General features: G+C 42.0%; 1 protein-coding gene across 1 annotated transcript in view; it reads left to right on the top strand.

Moving 5' to 3' along the window:
* The window catches only part of LOC138583120 (cholesterol transporter ABCA5-like), a 3134767-nt gene that overhangs the window by 2475518 nt on the left and 638866 nt on the right, over window positions 1-20383 (top strand). Inside the window, exon 26 of the mRNA XM_069655080.1 lies at window positions 11388-11525. Coding sequence (XP_069511181.1) covers window positions 11388-11525 — 138 coding nt within the window. The remainder of the gene's footprint in view (window positions 1-11387; window positions 11526-20383) is intronic.

Here is a 20383-nt window from a genome sequence, read left to right as displayed (position 1 = left end):
GTTTGGTATTAGTGGACAGGAGGCCGGAAATCTCTACCTCAAATGAGGAGAAGGGGCCTGGAGGTTTGTATATGAGATGCATCAGGATGGTTTGTGAACCAGAGAGTTGGAACTTAACGGACAAGAGTTCGGCGGACCGGAAGCTGGACAGAGGGGTCATTCGGAGCCAAGGGAAGTTTTGGCGATAAAGGCGGCGACTCCTCCTTTACTTGAGTTTCTGTTGTTCCTTAGTATTGAATAGGGCTCTGGGATGGCCAGGGATAGAGCTGGGCCTGCTGCCTGATGCAGCCAGGTTTCATTAATAGCTAGGAAGTGCAGGTTGTTAGTGGATATGAGGTCAGCGATGTCCAGCGCATGGACGACCAGTGATCGAGCAGTATGAGAGCACCTTTGATCAGAGGGTGTTCAATTATGCAGGTGGAGGACCTTTGGGTGTTGTCCCTGATTTGCAAAGAGCTGGCATGGGCTTGGTTATGTTGAGAATGACACAGGTGTTTTATGGGGACGGACCTGGGGGGTAAGAACCAGGAGCAGAGTCTCGGGTTTCGGTCCTTTACTGGGCAAGGGTGCCAGGGTGAGGGGGGAGCAGCAAATCGGCAGATCCATTCTGATGGGCTTATAGTGCAGTTTGGCTGGTTGATTTTTGCTTTGTTCGTTCTCATAGAGGGGAACCCATGACACATTTTTTGATACCATAAGGGGGAGGTTGTTGCCTGCCTACGCATGTTCCCACCGGTGCTGTACAGTGTTACCTGCAAGGGAGTTTAACATGGTTTTGACAGCATTATTGAAGTCACCATATGAGTCAGCTCACAAGTGAGAATGTTTTTTTGTCTTGATAAACTGCCTTCATCGTATCCACCACCACGACCAGGAACATTGGGGAGTTGCAAGCTCTCTCCGTCAGTCTGTCTTATGATGAGTTCTGTGGAGACAGTTATTCCGAAATCGTGGCCAGTATTCTTCCCCAAAGTCATTTCGGAATTTACTCTAGACGAGTCCATCTCGTTGCCTGCTTTTTTCAAATATCACTCTATCCCAGCAGAGAGGAGCTTGCAAACTCTGGACTTGGTACACGTGGCAAAAATTCGATATGCAACACATTGGAAGTTGGATCGATTGTTGCCTTTGGTGATCCTAATATAAAAGGACACTCGACTAAAATAAGAGCTGCAATGACTGCATTCCATGCTGGAGTCTCAGAACTGGACATTTGTAGGGCCACAACATGGATGTCTCTTCATACCTTCGCCATGCAAGCCAAGCAGTCCAAAACGCAGTGAACTGTTTGCCAGGTGGTGCTGTCATCTCTTTGCTTGAAAGTACGTGCAGCCTTGCTCTGCGCTTATTTACATGTATTTGTATCTATTTAAAAATTGCAAATATAACTGATTGGAACAGTTTATGAAAGGGAGAAAAGAAAATGTTGAAGGTCAGAATGAAAGCGCGAGAGTGTCGAAGAGGATCTGATGTCAAGTGATAATGTTCCAATGTTTCTCCAGCATTGGGTTGTTCATCGATTCACATGCTGTTTGAATATTCAGCGTTACCAGAGTTTGAACCCCACTGTAACATTAAAACAGTTTCATTTGAAATGAAGAAGACAGCAGTCACTTTAGTATTCTTTAAGTGTTGTTTTGTGTCATTTACCCCTCGGACAAAAGGCAGTGCCTCCTATAGCTCCACCCCTGGAGGCCATGTTTGGATTCTTTGACACACGTTCAGTGCTGGAAAGTCCTCACCAAAGGTCCCACTTTACTCCGTTTTCTTCAAGAAAATGTTAACCTACAACTTTTACATCTTCTGAATGCTACAGATAAGTACTTTACTATTGTGGGGTTCGGGAGCTACTACACTCTTGGTACTCCCCTGGGGTGACAGAGGGGACACAAGTTTACTCTTTTGTTTTTTTTAGGGTAGAGTCCATTGAAATGTGCCTGCCTCTCCTCACCATGACTGATTTTAGGAGCCTTTCCAAACTTTCTCTACTTGCAGGTTTTTAAATACATCTGTGTAGAATATAGGCAGAAGAAAAGCAATACAGTGGTGGGGTGAGCACTCTCGGCTCACGTCTGTTGAGCCTTGCCACCTCCTGTGGGTTTGTATATGTACTGCTATGGAATCATTATGAGCGTGTGAATCCATACCAGACCCCATGCTGGAGAAGGTTAAAGTTACTTACCTGTAACTCTTGTTCTTTGGCATAGATTCACATGCAAACCCTCCCTCCTTCCCCGGCTATTCTTGGCTCTTAGTGCCACTTTACGTGCTTACCAAATTTGAAGATAGCCACCAGGGGTGGAGCTTAGGGAGAGGACTGCCATTGGGTGGGGGCAGTATGACCCTAAGAACACTGATTGGTTTAGAGGAGAAATACAGTTTTCAAGCTGAAGTTAAACAGTTTTTTCTTTACCGAGGATTCCCAGCCTGACGACGGGAAATATTCATGAGCATGTTACAGGTAAGTAACTTAAATCATACTACATGCAAGCAAACTGATTACAGATAAACATAAACAAAACAAAATCTGTGTTTTGGTCTGAGTAAAAGGGAAGACACGAGCATTGCACATACAGGAGGGATTAATAGAACATTTTAGCTCTTCTACTTATCTAGGATATGTGGTTACAGAAGGAATCGAGAATAATGAAATATTCTAAATGAAATGCAGGAATTCCCTTTCCTTAACGGATATATAATAACAATAATAATATTCACAAATTCACAAAGAATACTTCCGGATACAGCCTTTAAGGCATATAGCTTATGACTAGAGTGTAATGGCTACCAATCAGTATGGCTTGAGGCAAATTATGATGAGCACAAATAGCTAGACATACTTCAGGCAACAATTTGGTGGAAATTGCTGGTATTGTCGAAAGGTTTCCTGGTATGAGCTATGTTTTATTAAAAAAGGGCTCTTGTACATAAAAGCGATGAAAGATCCAGCATGTCCTCTATTAAATATTTTGGGCCATACAATGAAAGGAAATAGTTTGTGTTTTCTATTAAAGGCTCAAAAAGACAATGTGGGACAAAGATTATATAAAAACGGAATTCTAATGTCACTGTGGTCTATCAGGAACACATAGAAGAGAAGGGGGGTCACTGTCTTGTGCAAAGAGCAATGCAGAATTCTATCAGATGATCAGATGGGAACCTGCATGGGACAATGATTATGAATTACAAAAATAACTTGTAAGGAAAGTAAATGAGTGGGACTGTATTAACAATCATAAACATGTTACTAAACTAAAAGGCTTGAGTACATTTTCGCTACTACACTTTAATTTTATGACACCACGGAAATATGTGTTGCAATACCCATCCTCTCACCTGAGAAGGTTTCTAATGATGTTAATACTATTTTATTCATTTATTATTTATTTTATTTTTATTCATATGTTTATATAGCGCTGCAGCTCGCGAGCATCAGAGTGCATTACAAAAAGACATACTTGAAGTGTCAAGAAAGAACGGGACCTGGCAGGTGCCACATAGAACATTACATATAAATAAGAGTATTAAACTAGCTGGAGTATCAGATGGATGGAATCTTATTTGAACAGAAGTGTCTAATTGTTTTCTAAAGCGTAAATGATTAGTTTCCAATCTCAGTACGGGAGGAAGTTTGTTCCATTTTAGGACGTCTTTGGCCGTGAAAGCCCTGCCTAGACCCTTTGCTTTTTTAGCTGGAACAACTTGGAAAAGGCCAGTATTGTTTGATCTCAAGTTACAGTGTGATTCATGCCACTTGAATTGTTTTTTTAGGTAAGTTGGCGCTTTACCAAATAGACATCGATGTACCAGAGTGATGGTTTTAAATATGATACGTTCCTCGATCGCAAGCCAGTGTCGATCCTTTCTGTCCTTTGCGACATGCTCTCTCTTAGGTTTGCAGGTGATTGTTCTTATAGCGTTGTTCTGGATCACTTGGCATTGTTTTAGGCATTTGCTGCTGGCGCCCAATAATAGAGAGTTTCCATAATCTAACCGGGAGAGAATTGTGGCTCTAGCTATGATTGTGCTATTTTGTTGACTCAGCAAGGATCTGATTTTTTTTCAATAATTTCTGATGATATTGGCAGTTCCTTTTAAGGTAGGCTGTATGGGCTTCTGATACCATAGATGCCTGTACTGTACTTCAATACTGAACTAGTTACCATTTTTGACAGTGAGTGGGCCTTGATATGGCATCACAAAAGCTATCATCCTAGATGACTTCAACCTCGGCCTGAATGATCCCTCTGACACACACGCAGGTTCACTCGCTGGCGTGATGAAAGCCCAAGGCTTCTCCCATCGCATTAGCACACCCACACATGAAAGAGGTTGGACCCTAGATTGGCTTGCTGATACCAATTGTGACATGAATATCATATTAAACGCACCACCATCTTGGTCTGACCACAATACTATAATAGTCTCCATCACCATAACTACCAAACATACTAAAGTATCCCCTCAACTACATGTGCCCCTATCCAGAAATTCCAAAAATATAAATTTCGACAACATGCTCCCGCTCCTAACACCACCAACAAATGCCACATACGCAGAAGATGACCCAACCCTACTAGTCAAACTATACAACAAGACTATGCTAATAGCCATGGACACAATTGCTCCAATGAAGTCTAAGAAAACAAAACCAAAAACTCATATCAAAACTTGGTTCACCTCCGACCTGCAAACGTTACGAGCGACTAAAAGATCTGCCGAATGCAACTGGCGGAAATCGCCAACAAATGCAAACAAAGTTATCTTCAAGACTCTTGCGAAAAACTACAAGGAAGCAATTACTAAAGCTAAAAGTAATCTTTACAATATTAGAATCCAAAATGCTCAATCACGCCCTAGAGAACCATTTGCCATACTCCGAGAGCTTGAGTCACCTGCCCCTGCACCAGACCACAGCATCAAAGATCAGTTATGGTGCACCAATGTTCATAAAACTCTAGCAGATACAATTTTCCTCCTACAAAATCAAATTGAAGCTAAAAAATCCATACTTTATCTTAATGATGACCACCATCCCACACCAGCAGCCTGAGAACCATCTCTGCTCAACAAATTCGCATTTAGACCAATCCACAACCGACACTATCAATATCATTAAAGGCCTTAAACCTTCTAGATGCAAAGGTGATATTTGTCCAGCTACACTGATAAAGGAATGTGCGCAAGAACTAGCTCCTCTCATCACGACCATCATCAATACATCATTCACCACTTGCTCCCTACCTGGCGACTTAATAGAAGCCTGGGTGTTACCCTTGCTAAAAAAAAACACCTTCGACCCTAATGTCCCTACCAATTAATGACCCATCACAACAGTACCATTCATTCTAAAAATCCTTGACCGTGCAGCTTTTCTGCAGATCCAACAATTCCTAGAAAATAACAAACTGCTAAGACTAAGACAGTTGGGATTTACTGGCCACGGTACAGAGACAGCCTTATTGGATCTTAAAATACAGATGGACCAATTCAAAGACAGAGGAGATCTTTGCATCCTTCTTCTATTACACCTCTCGGCTGCATTTGACCTGGTCAACCACAACATTCTATGCCACCACCTCGAAACCGCAGTCCAGTTCTCATCTCAAGCTATCAATTGGATCAATTCCTTCATGTCCAATCGCACAATGAGTCTCCTCAACCACAGCAGCAGCCTCCCACATCGCAGTAACTTGCAGTGTCCCACAAGGGTCTTGCGTATCACCAACACTGTATAATGCTTTTACAAAACTCCTCTTTGACAAACTATACAACATGGATATCACATATACTAATTACACGTATGATACGCAAATACTAATCCCAATAACAGGATGTCATGACACTGACACCCACAACTTGAATAAAATGTGCCTTGGTATCCAGGCTTGGATCACCCAAAATGAACTATGCCTTAACAATGACAAAACAGAGCTCATCCTCATAGGTAACAATTCCAAACTCGACAACCTGCCTAAACAATACGATTCCTTCAATATCGATGGGAATAAGATCCAGGTCGCCAAAGAAATAAAAACATTGGGGGTCTACATCGACTCAGCCTTCTCCCTCACCAGACAGGTCAACGCTGTTGTCTCGTCTGCAGCCTCTACCTCTAAACTTATCAGATCCATTAGAGCTTTTCTCTCACCTGACAACAGGGTCACACTAGCAAGAGCTTTGATCCTTTCCAGGATAGACTATTGTAACTCATTAAACGCAGGCGCTAGCATCAGCAACATTAAAAAACTTCAGGTTGTGCAAAACAATGCGATCAGAGCAGCTTTAAACATACCTAAAAATGAGCATATCTCTCCCCAGACGACTCACTGGCTACCTGTCCACGACCGGATCAAATTCAAAATTCTTACCCATAAATGTCTAGCCAACAAGGCACCAACATATCCCAGTAAGCAAATTACCAAAAACCAGTCCATCAGACTAACTGGATCACCATCCCAAGATTCAAAAGAGTAAAGGCAGGAGGCTCCAGCTTCCCGGCAGTCGCAGCTTACCTATGAAACTCCTTACTACCACAATTAAGAAATTACCCCTCAATGTGGTCTTTCCGAAAAAGTCTCAAAACTAGACTATTCAAATTAGACCTACAACAATGACACTACTGGGTTAGACAGATGACAGACTGAGTATGCCCTCCCATTGTTAAATCCAAGTGTCAGCATTTCCATGTTTGCTACCCTCCCTGTACTAGACCTATGAATGAAAATATAAAATGTAACAAGTACCTGTCATATGAATGCATCTGCAATCTGTAACATGTAACAAGTAAACTGAACCTTCACTGTAACCATTTTTTTAAGTTCTAGCGCTTTGATGCCTCTGGGCTAAGCGCGCAGTAAAAATGCAAAAATAAATAAACAAAAGATAATAGATCCTGCAGAATGTGTGTAAGATAGCACACAAGTTGGAACCTAATAGACACGTATTCATTCAGTGTTTAATATTGGCATATTAATGTGTTTTATATTTGGGTGGATTTGTCCATAACTTAGATTATATAAAAACTGAATTTTGTTGGCACTGTGGTCTATCAGGTACACATAGAAGAGAAGGAGAGTCACTGAAGTATCTTGTCATGTGCACACTTTCATCCCTCCAGTGCTTGAGCTCTTGTGTTACCTCCTCACTGCTCTCATGTTTATGTTATGCTCCTGTGATGTTTTTTGTTTAGTCCTTTTCCTTTTGAATCTATAGTCCCTTTGCTGAATTTTCCTGTAGCAGTTAAGTCACAGCTCCTTCTCCCTCAGAGGAGACCCTTCCACTCCGTTGTCCTCTAGCGTTCTCAGAGGCTAGAGACATTCTTTGACAGAGACCCGACGTCCAGCCGCTCCCCGTTTCCTTGGGTTAATTCTCTCTGACCTTTCAGGTGATATAGTTTCTTCTCTTCTCTCACCTGTCTCTTGGTTCCTGTTTCCGTGCTGCTCTTCTCTAGTCTGGGATGTCCCTCAGCGCTTTATTAATTTTCCAACTACCATATTAGTGGAACTGCCCTGTTTCGAGCTTCGAATTCAGCCACAAATGGGCGATGTGATGCTGTTACTTTTCCGGGCCCTTCCGTGACAGGGGTTGTGGGTCTGCCATTTTGACATTGGTGGAGATCTGTAGATCTCACGGGGGAACAGAGGGTTTGGAGGGCAGTCGGGCATAGCTCATGCTTTTGCCGGGTGTCACCCACACTGTAATCATTTTACTCACTCACCAAGCCTCCAACATGCCCATGCACTTCAATGGGCTCTAACCCGCCAAAAACAAAATCTGGTGTTTTCACCCGCATTGGGGACCCACAAGGTTGAGAGCTGTAGACATGTCTGCCTGTAGTGCCATCTTGGCCACACACCTTAAGTAGAATTTTTACCCAACTTGTTTGGCCAACTTGCGCTTTCCTTGAACAGAATCTTGCATAGATTTTTGTTAGTTATGTCCCAACCTTTGTCAAGTCAGCACTTCTAACTGTATGAGATTATCTCCTAATAATTAGCAGATGTAGTATCTCTTTCTCTTCTCATTATTTTCTCTCATATTTATCTGTAACGTGGACAATTTTTTTTTTTATTGTTTGCTATAGAGGTTGTAACAACCCCATATTTACTAAAACAGGCCTTATATACCCACACATTTACTGTTAAAAGCCCAGGCATGTCTGCCAGTTACTGTTTGCAGACATATGACATTATTACTAGATCTTGTAAAAAGATATGAGTGGCAGTTTTTTCAATACTGGTAATGCTATGAACAGTTGGTCAGTGCCAGAGATGCCCAACATCAAAAATGCAGTCACATTTTTCAAAATTCAGTTACATTGGCTGGCTGGGCACAGACATTAAGCATGAATAAATCTAGGTACCGTTTGCTGCGCCTTCTTAACATTCATAAGGTCTCCTATTGGGCGGGGGGCAGAGGATTGAGAAATATGTAACGCTAGTGAGAAAACTCATTTTGACAGACGGTATTTACAAAGCCATGAGATCGCGCATTTATCTACATCCTTAAATAATTAAAAGATATGGGAAGCATAATTCACACCTTCTTTCGTATAGTCTGACGTTTCATGACCGTATCTTCCTTTTCAGAGACATTCATAGCCTTGGAAGTTGCATGGTACTTTTTAAACCCCCAGAACTTTATGGACACCCTCATTTTAATGTACTGCAAAGTTGTTATGTCAATCATTAAGGAGAACACCTCAGCAAAGAGTAATCATTTATGTTAGAAAATTCAAGTTTGATACGATTGTTCCACCCTTTGGGTCAGAGACTCAACTTGACAGAGAAGAAAGAGGAGTAGGAGGAGGAAAAGCAGGAGGAGGAGGAGGGGGCAAACCTGTCTGGTGCCTCGAGGAATTTTGATGTTTTGGGAAATAAGGTAATTTAATTTTGTCCCAGGATCCATATAATTGTGGTTGTGCTTCATGAAATGTGCAGGAAAACCGAATTCTGTTGTCACCAATTACCAAAGGGACCAGCCCATGAGGTCTTAAGGCTTTTCTGTATCTGAAGGCTGCAGGACTAAAACCATGTATGCCTTTGAAATTCTGGAGTATTTACCACCCTACTAATGTTCTCCCCAGTTTTAATCTATAACAAACCCAGTTTGATCAGGGGCCACAATTGGATACAGCTAGCTTTTTTGGGGCCCTTTGATGACTTGAAACATTTGCTATTAGTACTTTTTATTAACAGTGCAACAAACGGGTACTACGGCACACATCTGTGTTATTTTAATTAACACAGGAACTCATTTACATGCAAAGTTGGGGCATGTGAACTGAGAAGGCTGCTTACATAGAACACTGACAGGCCCTATAGAACACAAACCTTGATGTTACTACATGATAGAAATCAAAAGGTAGACACTGTGCAAGCACTGCCATTTGGACCTGGCCTTAACAGTTAGTTGTTTTAACATGAGACCGACAGGGGATCAATGACCCATTGCTTTTGTGGTCACAGAGGGCGGCGCGCATGGCAGCTTCCCACTTAAGGAGAGTGGAGTACTTTTGCTGCCTTCTCTGACAGTTACACAAGACACCTTGCAAATGTTGTTAATGTAAGTGCACAAATGTGTGCACAAATTAGTCAACACCCCAAGTTCTTCATAGAGACAGTCTCTCTCCTCTGTACGGTAAATAGCTGTTAATGGGTGAGGCAGAACCTTATATGGCTCCAGGAGAGACCGCTATGGGGACCAGCTCACACCTTGTGCATATGCTAATCCACGACAACCCCATTGGAAGGATAGTCCTTAGTATCTGGATGAATAATGCATGGATGTCTTTGTCCTCCTTCCATCATTTTAGCTGTGGCACGAGTAAGGGAAACACCCAGAGAAATGTAGCGACAGAGGACTGCAAACTCAAGATTGCAGACTTATTGCAAAGTTCATCATAGCCTCCAGACCCATAACCCCTATCTATCACTGCCAGCAGACTGCTTTTCACCACCCACCATCCGGTTTTTCTGGTCTGTGTTTCATCATGAAGAATCCCCTGCAGGGTTGCAGCATCATTGATACTGAAGGCCTGGTGCTACGCCACAGCCTGGTGAGTGTGTTTCTTGGTGGCTGTGCGGGGGGGGGGGGCTTTCACTGGATTGTGTGAGAAGAGTTTGGGTCTTGAGGGAGACAGCAAGGTAGACCACTCAGTGAAATTACCAGGGCTTTTAGCCCCTGCCTCAACCAATGCCTGACGAAATCTGTTCCTTATGTTAATTGATTGTAGTTTAGAGAATGCCTAACCTTCCCCCTCTTAGATGCTTGTGTTGCTGCACATTGGATGCAATGTATCGATGTGTGAGAGAGAAAGAGGTGAGGGATTATCAGTGATTGGAGTGCAGGGTTACAGGTTGTTTTGCCGTGACGGCATGTTATTCTGTTTACATTTGTTCTGCATGTTAAGTATAGCAGAGCCCTCAACTATAGACAGTTGCACTATTTGTTGATAGATTATTTATAATGCCCATCCCCCCGCATTACATAGAATACAGGTCAGTCCCACGAAAAATATTGTCTGGCTATCACATAATCACTGACATAGCAGTCATCTCCGCGCCTGAATCCAAAGCCCTGCAAGGTTTTTTTAATGTTTTAAACTGTTGAATAGTCACCTAAATCTAATTACTATTTGCATGCAATATAATTCTCATTTATTTCCATGTTTGCGCAGACTACAGTCTTCCAAAGGGCCTTCCACCCCACACTGCTTCAAAGCCATAACAATGGCAGTAGGCCCTATGCAAGTATCAAATAACACAGCATATATCTCTGATGATTGCTTTGTGAAGACTCTGGGACATAGTCGAGAAGAAATTAAGATGCTGACGAGAATGAATTAGAATCCTAAAATGTGGTTATTTGAGTGATTGAATGTAATAATCATGATTTTAGCTAATATAATTTAAGATTAAGTATTTTGCAAAATAAATTAGTGATGGTGAAGCTTTTAATGTACGCATATAATTTTATCATGGTTGTAATGTGTGAAAAGATTCCTAGCCTGACGATGGAAAATAATTCAAGCATGTGAATCTGTGAAAGAAACAACCGCTGGAGAAAGGCTAAATTACCTTTGTTATATTCGTTTTTCCCTTTTCAGAACATGTTGCTATTTAATCATTTTCTTCTCTCTTATAGTAATACCTTTTTTAAAATCCATCTTGCTCTTCCAAGGACAGTTCTAATCATTTCTAACGTGCATGACAAAGCTTTTTTAGTATAGCATCGTTTTTTCTCCAAAGACGCATACTAAACGTCTTACTCTGATCCACTCAGTAAGATTTAGTTACTATCCTGTAAAAGTAGTTCTCTATAGTGGTCTTTCTTGAGCACATTTTGATCACTCACATTTGATAAGATATTGCCTTTGCTTTCAGACAGCTTTGATTACGGTTGTCATCACTGAAGTGACCTATTTTATTGGAAATGATTTGATAACCACGGTGCTTCATGATCTGTTCTCGGTGTTCATCCCAATATACCCACTTGTGGGATGTCTGATCTGTTTTATAAAGGTAAGTGTTATCTGTTTTGCTAAAATACTCTTATGGTGAACCTAAGAAAATGTACCTTGAAACTATGTTCTTTTATTTGCCTTGATTGTTGGACTGGTAGTAGCTGTGCCTTAAAGCTTAATTTCCAGGCTACCAAGGATGGCAACAGTTTTATTGATAAATACACTAAATAAAAAATCATGACATCTGCTCATTGTGGCATTTATCCAACAAGTAGGGGGCCTGCTAAAAAAGACGTGCTTGACATTTGGAAGGTTAGGGTTTTTTTCTTCTCATGGGAATATTGGCACAGTCAGTAGAACGCAGCACATTGTTCTTACATGTCTACATAGATCAGCACAAATGCTGGAAACAATTGTGTTGGAGAAAGAAAAATAATAGGGAGCAGTGCGGATAACTTAATGTTTTCTACTCCAAAGAAATTAAGATTTTGCTCCACCCTCTCTTCTGACATGGCAGACATGGCATCCTTTGTTACTTATATGAGCAATCAGGCACTTGCACTATCTGCTGGTGGCACCTTAGATACCTAGTGTCCTAAATTAAATGGATTTTTTTCTTTATAAAATAAATGCAAACTGCACTTGGATATCATACTAAGTTTGAAAGAAATTATGATTAAATATTGGTGACATTTTATGTTGTTTTATAAATTAGGTTGTTGAACCGGTTCAAAGAGGTGGTGCATAGAAAAACTATTTATTTTTCCTGGTAATGGTACCATGTTTCCACTGAGGATTAATAGTGTTCTTTAAGTAATGACACTTACTGTGCATATCAGTTCTCGATTTGCTCTTGTTTAAGAGAGGGATACAACCTTATGACATGTTCTGGATTTAAGGGTTACACAAAACTCAATACCTCACAAGAAATGTGAGGACTGTAATATCTCGGATCCTCCGCAGAAGCCCTGATGTAATTCTCTTCACAGGCAGACAACCTGACAGCTAGATATGAAGATGGCATCTCCCAATTGGGACTCACGAGCAACATGAAGAATGCATGTAATTTCAGCCTTCAAGTGAACTGAGTTATTGGGTAGTGAGCAGATGAGCTTATGCAGCCATTACAATGTGCCACGGACTACCAGGAGGGTTCTTATGCATGAATTGGAGACTCAAGGAGAGGTTCTTTCCTCTAGCACAGGACAGGCCGCTTTAGGCGTGTGTCACCTGGCTCAGGACATGCCGCTCGAGTGGCCAGCCACGACTGTGCTTCAGAGCTCCAGTTCACACCATTGGCGATAGCAGTCATAACCCACACCCCAGGGCCAACTCGTACTTATCTGACCTGGGCTCACCCACCCAGACTTCCTTAATTACAGGGACTATTAATCAGGGGTCGATATGATTTCTGAATCATGCCGGTGAGCTAGAGGAAGGGCCCGCTCTACCAGTAAAAAAGAGAGTAAGGGCTTCTATTATGGTGGGGACAGGTGAAAAAGGTGAATTTCATAAGATTATCATGTTAATTCTAGGCTATTTTTCTAAACTGATGGTATCTTAAAAGCGGAACTGCATATATATTGTAATCATTCCATAGCATATCTTATCACCTGACACTACCTATTACTTAATTTTATGGGATTCTTCACTGCATTAGCCGCCGGCACTGGTATTAGCTAACTGGACCATTCCAGTTTACTTTAACCAGCTCTGTATCCCCCGGGGCTACAAGGGACTACTGAGGTTCCACTTTCAGTCCGCAAGCACCATACTTTTTTTCCAGGGATTCTCGGGTTTACAGGATAGCACACTAAAGATGGGGACCAGAACAAGAATTAATACTGCCTCAGAAGTAAACCTGGAGACCACAGGAGGACGAGGAGATTGAGGCTATTAAAACCAGGCAAAACAGTCCCAGAGCTAGCGACGAAAGGTCTGACTGAAGCCGTCCTCAATCAAGTGGGCCATATAGTGTCCCAGTAAGAGGATGGGGGAGGGAGGGGCAGTTCTCCCTTAAGATTTAGTCACAGAAGAGCATGCTGAACAGTCCCAGCAGCTGATCACTTTGGCATCTGAAAGTATGCTCTCGAACATTCAGTTATTTATGCTACAAACACCATCAAAAAATATGACCGAAGTCGGCCTGAGTAGTAAAGTGCCAGCAGAATTTGAAGAAAATGAGGAAGCAGTGAATGATGTTAACATTGCTGAACCAGCTCCGAGGGGGTTGCTTCATAAGGAGGCGGACACAGCAACTCCACAGAACCCAACTATTATGTTGAGCTCGGGACTATTGGATAGATATCTCTTGGAAGAATTGGAGCCGTCTATTTACTGAGTGAAGATTGATGTTTAGGGCATAAGGCTCCACAATAACCACACTCAACACAGCTACTACCAAGTACATTGTTTGGGATCAATATATTAAATGGCTTGATAAATATGGGAAAAACACCTTGTTTCGCACTGATGATGACGTTTCTGAAGTGGTTATTGGGTCTAACCATGCAAAATATTTGAGGGAGCAGCGCTCTATTAAGGTTTACGCAGCATTATGGAGTTTGCTGCAGTGATAACTGACTCAATTTCTCCCCCAACACAAAGTTTCCCAATATCAAATGGCGAGAGGGAAGTGGAAGCTCTGGTCTCCATCATTCAAGGCCTTTTCTTCTGTACCCCAGCTTCGGGAAGAAAGAAGTTCAGACAATGTTCTGATGTTAATGGTTTGACACGTCTCTCGTGTGTACGAGGCGATTGCTGCCATTAAGAATGTATTATTATCCATAAAAGGGGGCGGAAATGAAAGAACAGTTCCTCTTAGAAAGAATCTTAGGTATTATTCACAAAATGGTTGCAGACTTTACAGTTAGTCAAGGGGTTTTGCAGTCCCTAGTCCGAATTCTTGAGAATGCTGCTTTGGGTATTACCCAGGCCGTATTGCAATCTAATAGTCTATCCATAGGTAAAGCAGCTCCCGCAAGCTCACTATGCAGGGCAAAGGAACCCTCTAAAACAATTTCTACCCAAGGCAAATGATGATACTAACTATGTTGCTGTCTGGACTGATGAGCTTCCACTGAGGCCTAAACCCACACATCAGAATACAGTCAAGGCAGTCACTTGAGACACATGGTTTCAGTTCTTGATCGGACCCCTGACGCTGCGGCACCTATCCCTTATAATAACTTTGCGGTCACGAAGTGCAACGGAGAGTGGAGTCAACAGCTGCATCAGCTCTGAGGCCCTTGGAAACGTTATTGGTACATGTCAACTTGCTTTGAACTACTGGTGAGAGTGTTTTTCTTTTTTTTACTTGAGCTGCGAACATTAGTGTCTATCTTCAATGTCTTTCTGTATGGCTGCACGCCCATTATCTTATGCTCTTAGAAGCAAGTCGAAAACTCAGGCAATGGTTATAGAGGGATTGAAGGGCTCTAATGAAAAGCCAAGGTACACAATCCCTGTGCCCCTCTGAGGTGACACAAGACAAGATCAGAGTTTTTGACAAATATGGACGACGCTTCCATCTTGTATGTGGTTGAAGCAACACGTACAGATATTTCCTCGACTTTGGTGCCTGAAGCTAGTGCAGATTCTGAAATAATGATAATGATGTGTTTATTTATGTAGCGCCTTAATCCAAAGCGCTTTACAGAGCACATATTTACATAGTATATGAAATAGTAGTCATTATGGACTTCCAATCTCTTACTGGGGATCCTGACTTGCAGAATTTGGTGGCGGAGTGAAAGGAACCGACAGTCAAAAGTACAGAACAGCATTTTTTTGCAAGGGATACAGAATTCTATTTTATGGAAATCACCAATAATACCAATGAGAGACAACTCAAAGGACCGTGAAACTTCAGCTTTGTTTTACTACCGTCTCGGACACATCTAAATTCCACCCAGTTGTTTGACAATACTAATCAGAATTAGACAGAGGAACGTTCCACTATCTTTGCACTGAATTTTGTGTTGAACCCAGGGAACAAGCTATATGAAAACATCAACTGCAAGCTAAAAGATCAAAAGGGGATTCTCAACACAATCATTTCTATAGTCATCTTTTTGGAGGGCTACATATGTGCACTCACCAATCAGATTGATGGAATGGTTAAGGTTATGGCCTCGAGCCCTGAAAGGCGTTATTCATCTGCGATTCACCCCGTTCAAAGGTCACCAAATGTGACAAACAATTGTAGGTCTGGTTTAATTAATTTGTTTAAATCGGTGGTGCCCCTAAATGGCCAGCCTTTTGCAACTGATTTAACATCACAACAGATGCTGATTGCTGCGCTTGAGCAGGATAGATCAATGGAGATTGTCAATCACACTTCAGCCATCGAGACAGACCTGTTGCAACTTCCACCACGAAACAAATGTCAAACTAATACATCCAGATTAAAATACAATCGGACTAAATCTATTAAACATACTAAAAACCCGAAAAATGTGGGGTCCAATTAAAATACTGGATCCAGGAAATTTCTGAGGAAATTAAAGAATACCTTGATGGATATGAACCAAAGTATGAGAAAATAAGAGTCCTAATATTGAGGACCCTCACACACCACTTATAAGAGTCAATAGTAAAGCTACTATAGGTAAGTAGAGAAAAATACTTTAAAGCACAAACTTTTAGACAGAGTCAATTTAATAATAAAGAATTCAAAGAAAAAAATGAATTTGAACTTAACGCGTTTCTGGTATCACCCTTCGTCAGGAGAAGATATCACAAAGTAAATCTTCACAATCTTAGTGTAGTAATCTCTGAAAAAGTTAAGAAATGGCAACAACTGATTAGATCATTGAATTGTGTAGTGACATATCTTTCACTGTTTTAGATTTTAGCAGCGACACTGCTGATTTATCTCTTTTTGAATTATGAAGACCATGTTGAATACATTGTGGCACCATTGTGGTCCATTTTAAAGCTTCTTGCAGTGCTGGAAATATTACTGTGTTTATTTTAATTGATTGCACTGGATGCCTTTTAGTAAAGTGTTTTTTATTGAATTGCTGATGTGCTTGCAAAGTTTACAAGACTGAAGTGTTCACCGCATTGCAGCCAGTCCACTTTCTACTTCTGTTGAGGCGGCATCCTAGCCTCTCTCTCCCTCTACTTATGTGTCTCTCTGGCCGCCCGCTCAGCGGATGGGTGCAGCGGATGGGTGCAGCGGACACGCCTTTTGCGTGCCGAAGGCGCTATTAAGGCAAGCCAGTCCATGCCAAGGGCGTGCAGGGGGATCCCGCTGGCATGTTTGGTCGGCAAGCTCTTTTATCTATGGCACCCCCTGATACTAACTGGCCCCCAGGCTTTCTTAAAGCCTCCATTATGCCTTCTATACCTAGAACAAATAAACACCAATCTGTTTCTTCTACGTTTAGCACAGGGTTGCTCTACTGTGGCCTGCTTAATACTCGCTCCTTGGTCGCACATGCCCCAGACTGCCATGACTTCATGACCACAGCCCAGTTGGACCTATTGTTTCTAACTGAGACCTGGCTGAGAGACTCCTCTGGCCCCTCTATTGTGCAAGCTCTACCTTGCAACTACAGCTTTGCTCATGTCATGCTGACCGCTCCTATGTACATCCTGGAGGTGGTCTAGGAATTATGTACAAATCCTCCTATAAAATCATATGCTCTGTACCAGAGCACTTATTGAAAATGGAATGTCTACTAGCCACTGTCTCCATTTGTGCTTTATGCACACTCTCTGTCCTACTGGTCTATCGCCCTCCTGGGGCTGGTACTTCCTTTTACACTGCTTTCCCTGATCTTGTATCTGCACAGGACGAATTTAGAACCTTAAAGCTCAAATGCAGACAGGCTGAAAGAAAATGGCAGGCCAGTTACAAGGCTGCCAATAGAACTGCTTTTCGCCATGTCCTAACAATCTATCAAAAATCAATTTTGATGGCTAAAAAATCTTTTTTTAGTGAAAAGATTGAGCACGCGGTTAATAGGCCTAAGGCACTCTTTGAGTTAGTGCAATCCCTCTATACCCCGACTAAGACAGGTGTCTCTATTGAGCCCTCACAAGCTATTTGCGATTCCCTTTCTTCCTTCTTTCACTCTAAAATTGCTGCTATCTGTTAGTACATCAGCGATAACTCTGCCTGGCCTGTCTCCAAGCAGACTACCTCCGAGTCGCCTATTGTAAAAACTCTGTGGCGCTCCTTCCCTGTCTTTTCTGAGCAGGACATCTTTAAAGCTATTCATGGTCTTAAATCAGCATCGCCTTTAGATGCTATTCCATGGGATGTGCTCAAAAATATCTCTACAGATTTGATCACCCATATCACCTCGGCAGTGAATCTGTCCTTTAAAGAGGGGCTGATTCCTAGCTCCCTGAAGCATGCCTGTGTGCTTCCGCTATTGAAGAGGCCTTCTCTGGACCCAGCTATGCTGGCTAACTTCTACCCCATCTCCCTTCTGCCATCTTTGATGAAGGTGCTTGAGGCTCCGGTCCCTCCCCTCCTGTCATCTTTTATGGAAACGTCTGAGTTTTGATACTTTCCAGTCTGGTTTCAGACCAGGGAGAGGAACTGAATCAGTTCTGAACTCTGTATTTGATGAACTCACCCGCCTAGTCGACCAAGGCGGTGTTGGAGCTCGACCTGTCGGCTGCATTCGGCACGGTAGATCATTCTATCCTGATCTCCGTTTGTCGAACGCGTGCCTTGAAGGCCAGGTACGGAACTGGTTTGCAGCCTTCCTGGCTGACTGGTCCCAGTCAGCTTTCCTGCCACCTTTTTGCTCTGAATCAATTTCACTGTTCTGTGGAGTTCCACAACGATCTGCCCTCTCCCAAATTCGTTTTAACAACTATATTCGCCCTCTTCTTCTTATTATTATGTCTCATGGTTTCCGCTATTACTCCTTGCGGACGGCACACAGATCTTGGTCTGCCTAGATCTCTCTCGACCTGAGACTGCAACTCGGCTCAGGAGCTGCTTAGAGGACTTGGGTTCCTGGATGGCAAATAACTCTCTAAACCTTAATGGCAGCAAAACAGAGGTCCTTGTGGCGGGAACGACTAGTCCGCTCACTTATTGGACCCCTGATTTTTGGCCTGTTTCTTTTGGCCCCTTCCCCTTTCCGTCCCCCGTAGTGAGAAACCTACGGGTAAAGTTCTCATCCTCCCTGGCAATGACTGAGCAGGTGGGCGCAGTCTGCAAACCTGGTCATTTATTTTTTTATTTTTATTGTAACCTTTAGTTTAAATCAAACTTTTGTCACAACCAGTTTCTTATAATTTCTTTTAAGGAACAAACATCTTCCATAACAATTCACAACCCAGACTTGAATTACAATGAATAGTCTCAATACACAACAAGTCTATAAGCAGGTGCATGATAACCATTGCAGTTCATTTTTTACTATTCCAAGATGTTATCCAGGAAGTTTGTTACTGAGCATGTCAGATGTACTGAACTTCCACCTAAAATCCTGAGCCACTATTCGTCCATGTTACCACCTACTGGCGCAAAGTGTTTTAGGTGGGTTGACCTCTGGCTCTTAAGTGCTGTGCATTCTGTTATTAAATGTTTAAGTGATTCTATACTAGCCGTGCAGAATCTACAACTGTTGTCATCTGATGTTTCTATGTGACGTACCACTAACATTTGCTTTGTTTTTAAAGCATTTAAGCGCAGTCTTAGAATCCGTTGCGATGGTGACGAGACAGACATTTCTGCAGATATTGTGGCATGTTATCCAGCTGGTTCATTACAAGTCCAAAATCCAAAGCAGTCGATAGTTTTTTTATATTTGGACAAGTTCTGAATCCAAAACCATTGTTTTCTTTTCTTCTTTGTGATTTGAGGCTGATCTAACAACATTGCCATCTGGGTGTCGGTCGCATTCAGGACTGCCACCAACTTTTGCGTCCAGACCTTGAGTAATCCAGTGTATCCGAAGTTGTCTCTTGGCGCTAATATCTTGTATGCAGGTTCTGGATTGGCAACTAGCATTTTTCGTAGGATCACAGGGGATTTCCAGACGACAGAGGCATATAGTTCTTCTAATGCAAGTTCGTGCCTAATTATGATGATTGATATATAATTAGGTAATCTTAATACTCGCTGCCAGAAAATGCCCTCTAGTTGTGCCCAAATTTTGTGATCTAAGTTCCATCCTGTTTCTGCTCCGAATATAATTCCAGGGACTACTTTTTGCACATAAAACTGCCGAACTGGGATTAGGCTGAACTTTCCAAACAAGGTGTGGATTTTCGCACCTTGTAGAGAGAACGTTTTCATTCGTTGGAACAGATTTAATACCCAGTTTCTTTCTCGAATCGACTTGTTTATCGGAACTCCCAAATAGCGTACTTCAGCCACTGCTTCAATTTCCTCATTATTGATCTTCCATTTGAAGTCTTGATTTAATTTTCCTTTTGCCGTGCCGAACTTCATGATTTTGGTCTTTTTGGTCGATTCTCAGGTCATTTTTCACCATGTATTTTTGTAATCCTGATAAAAGTCGCTGTAGCCCTAATTGAGTTTTATCGATCAAAACCAGATCGTCGGCATAAGTTACACACCAGATTTGATGACCATTTATTTTCGGAGAGAAGCGTTTTATGTTTATTAGAGCGTCCGGGATGTCTGCGATGAATAGCTTAAACAAGACTGCCGCCAAGGGACAACCTTGTTTTACCCCTTTGTTCGTGTCTATCGCTTCAGTTAGCTCACCATTTCCATTTATCCTTACACGAATCGATGTTTTTGAGTGGAAGGCCATTATTGGATGTATAATGGTTTCTGGGCAGCCCCAGTATTTAAGTTTCCTCCATAGTAGTTCTCGATTTACTGTGTCAAAGGCCTGTTGAATGTCCACAAAGGCATACATTTGAGCTCTTCTTTGGGGCTTCCAAATTCAACAAATTCATTATTGTCAGGTT

Source organism: Ambystoma mexicanum, chromosome 3q, assembly GCF_040938575.1.
Source record: "Ambystoma mexicanum isolate Mex_15411 chromosome 3q, UKY_AmexF1_1, whole genome shotgun sequence".
Lineage (NCBI taxonomy): Eukaryota > Metazoa > Chordata > Amphibia > Caudata > Ambystomatidae > Ambystoma > Ambystoma mexicanum.
The sequence above is the reverse complement of the archived record's forward strand: the minus strand, read 5'-3'. Positions and strand labels throughout refer to the sequence as shown.